The sequence below is a fragment of the Empidonax traillii genome, unplaced genomic scaffold (genome assembly GCF_003031625.1).
Source record: "Empidonax traillii isolate 1590-97213 ecotype Southwest subspecies unplaced genomic scaffold, ASM303162v1 scaffold1972:size51909, whole genome shotgun sequence".
In the NCBI taxonomy this organism is placed as follows: Eukaryota; Metazoa; Chordata; class Aves; order Passeriformes; family Tyrannidae; genus Empidonax; species Empidonax traillii.
In genome coordinates, this window is record NW_020957165.1 from 38,939 (window position 1) to 41,760 (window position 2,822).

The 2,822-nt window shown below is 54.5% G+C and overlaps 1 protein-coding gene across 1 annotated transcript in view; it reads left to right on the forward strand.

The window, feature by feature from the left end:
* EFTUD2 (elongation factor Tu GTP binding domain containing 2) overlaps positions 1–2,822 on the forward strand; it is a 26,208-nt gene that overhangs the window by 13,602 nt on the left and 9,784 nt on the right. Inside the window, exons 17-20 of the mRNA XM_027909174.1 lie at positions 91–202; positions 404–544; positions 855–956; positions 1,453–1,535. Coding sequence (XP_027764975.1) covers positions 91–202; positions 404–544; positions 855–956; positions 1,453–1,535 — 438 coding nt within the window. The remainder of the gene's footprint in view (positions 1–90; positions 203–403; positions 545–854; positions 957–1,452; positions 1,536–2,822) is intronic.

The following is a 2,822-nucleotide window of genomic DNA, read 5'->3' on the forward strand; positions in this document are numbered from 1 at the left end:
GCCAGGTGAGGGGCTGGGAGAGCTGCAGGGACAGGGAGGAGGAGGGCACTGGCAGGCCTGAGGCTGCAGTGGTGCTGCCCTGCCTTTCAGGTATCACATCGAGGTGAACAGGGTTCCTGCTGGCAACTGGGTGCTGATTGAGGGAGTGGACCAGCCCATCGTGAAGACGGCGACGGTGACGGAGCCCCGAGGCAATGAGGAGGTACCTGCAGGGCTGGCATTGCTCAGCCTTCCAGCGAGGCAGGGTGGTGCAGGGCATCCCAAAAGCTCCCTGATGAGGCTGAGGAATCCTTGTTGGCCCTGATGCTGAGGCACAGGAGCCACTGAGGGACAGGGAGCAGCCGTGTCCGACCCCCTGGGCATCTGTGATGCACCTTCAGCTCTTTGTCCTCTCTGGTTCCAGGCTCAGATCTTCCGTCCCTTGAAGTTCAACACCACCTCTGTCATCAAAATAGCTGTGGAGCCAGTGAACCCCTCAGAGCTCCCCAAAATGCTGGATGGTCTCAGGAAAGTCAACAAGAGTTACCCCTCTCTTACCACTAAGGTACTGCTGGGGGGGAGGTTGGACTAAATGATGTCCAGGGGTCCCTTCCAGCCCTGGCTATCCTGTGATTCTCTGTTTCCAGCCTGTGCTGGGGGCAACCTCTGGGCAGATCTTAAAAGTAGTTAATTATTTTACTGTGGGTTGTTGTGTTTGTTGTGGGTCTTTTTGTGCTGTGGTAGTTGATCTCATAAGTTATGTGGAAATAGCAGAAAAGTACAAATCCAGCAGAAAAAAAAAACCTTACTGTGCAGCAGGAGCTGTGAGCAGGAATATTGTCAGCTGAACCCAAACCCCCTCTCCTCCCTTGCAGGTGGAGGAGTCTGGGGAGCACGTGATCCTGGGGACAGGAGAGCTGTACCTGGACTGTGTGATGCACGACCTACGGAAGATGTATTCCGAGATTGACATCAAGGTGAGGGGGTGAGAGGAGGGCTTTTCCCACCTGGAAGCCCTGGAAAACCAGGGGTTTGTTCCCCTGTCTCAGAAGGGTGGGAAAATGAACCTACCTGAACGTACAAGGTGGGTTTTGTCACATGTAAAAGGAAAATAAAAAAGGGCTGTTGGGGTGCAGAAGTGCCTCTTTCAGCCTGACTGCTACACCAGTGGGATTGAGAGACTGAGAAATTGTCCCAGAGAAGGGTTTTCCATGTTCCAGCCTTTTCCTGTGCCTCAGCCATTGCTTGGCTAGCACCAAATAAATAAATTGAGAGGAATTTTTTCACACCTGGCATCAGGTTTAAATCTCCCTGTCTCATTTGAGTGAAGGAATTGGTGAAGCTGCCTGTGCAGCCTGGGTGGTTCAGGCACAAAACACTGCCAGGTGAACCAGTTTTTTCCTGTGGGTGTTGGAGGCTTTCAGTCTCTTTACAAACAAAGCAGGACTGAAAATGAGCCTGTTGTTGTTGCAGGTGGCCGATCCAGTGGTGACATTCTGCGAGACAGTGGTGGAAACCTCTTCCCTGAAGTGCTTTGCTGAGACCCCCAACAAGAAGTGAGAGGCTGGGGGTGAGGGGGGCAGAGGGGGGGGTTCCATCCCCTGCAGGGGGGCTGTTCCCTCTGGCTGGGTCCACACCAGTGGGCAGTGTCCAGCTGAGCTGCACTGCCCAGGAACACACTGGAGTCCCAGGGGTGCTCCTGTGCTGGGTGGGAGCTCTCAGAATGTCAGGGAATACAGATGCACATCCTCCTTTTTTCACCTGTCACACCTTCTCAGCAGCTCTGTGGGTGTTTCCCAGGCTGGGAGTTGTCCTGGGATCCTGGAGCAGGTGCCAAAGAGCCCAGTGCTGCCTTCAGTAACTCCCCACACGATTTCATGAGCAAAAAGCTTTTGTCTTCTCATGCCCATTCTTAATCTTGGGTTTGTGCCTTCCTGGTGATGCCCTGGGCCCCTGCAGCTGCTCTCACCTTCCTCCTCCAGCAATGCACTGTGAGGTCCATGTGACTGGAAGGGGGAACCAGGAGGAGGTGTGGGAGCGCAGGACATCTTCATCCTTGAATTTCCAGGGAAGTCATGACCTGCTGAAGGTGCCTTCCCTGCCTTTCCCCCATGGTTTCTGGTTCTTCCTGCCCTCCTTTATTCTGAGATACTCCCTCCGTGGTTGGCAGCTTTATTTCTGGGAACAGAGAGGTTCCAGTCTTCATAGAATCACAGGATGGTTTGGGTTGGAAGAGACCTTACAGACCATCCAGTTCCAAGCCCTGCTAAGCGCAGGGACACCTTCCACCAGACCAGGTTGTTCCCAGTCTTAGGTGAGGCTTTGACCTTCTGGACATGTGGAATGACCTGAGCTGGGGGCAGGTTACTGGTGTGGGGGGTTCTTGAGCACTTGGTGTGTGTTTGACAGCAACAGGCACGTCTGGTTTCCTCAGCCCAGCTGTGCTGGAGGCAGGGGGCAGTCGTGGAGTCCCAGGATCTGGAATCAGTAAGGCTGGAAAAGATGATCAAGTCCAGCGGTCAATGGGGCAGCACCACCATGTTCACCATTAAACCATGTCCTCAAGTGCCACATCCACACATTTTTTGAGCACTCCTAAGGGATGGTGACTCCACCACTGCCCTGGGCAGCTTGTTCCAATACCTGACCATCTTTTCCAGGAAGAAATTTTCCCAGTATCCGACCTAAACTCCCCCTGGCACAGCTGGAGGCCGTTCCCTCTCCTCCTGTCCCTGTTCCCTGAGAGCAGAGCCCGACCCCCCCCAGCTCCCCCCTCCTGTCAGGGATTGCAGAGCCAGAAGGTCCCCCCTGAGCCTCCTTTTCTCCAGGCTGAGCCCCCCCAG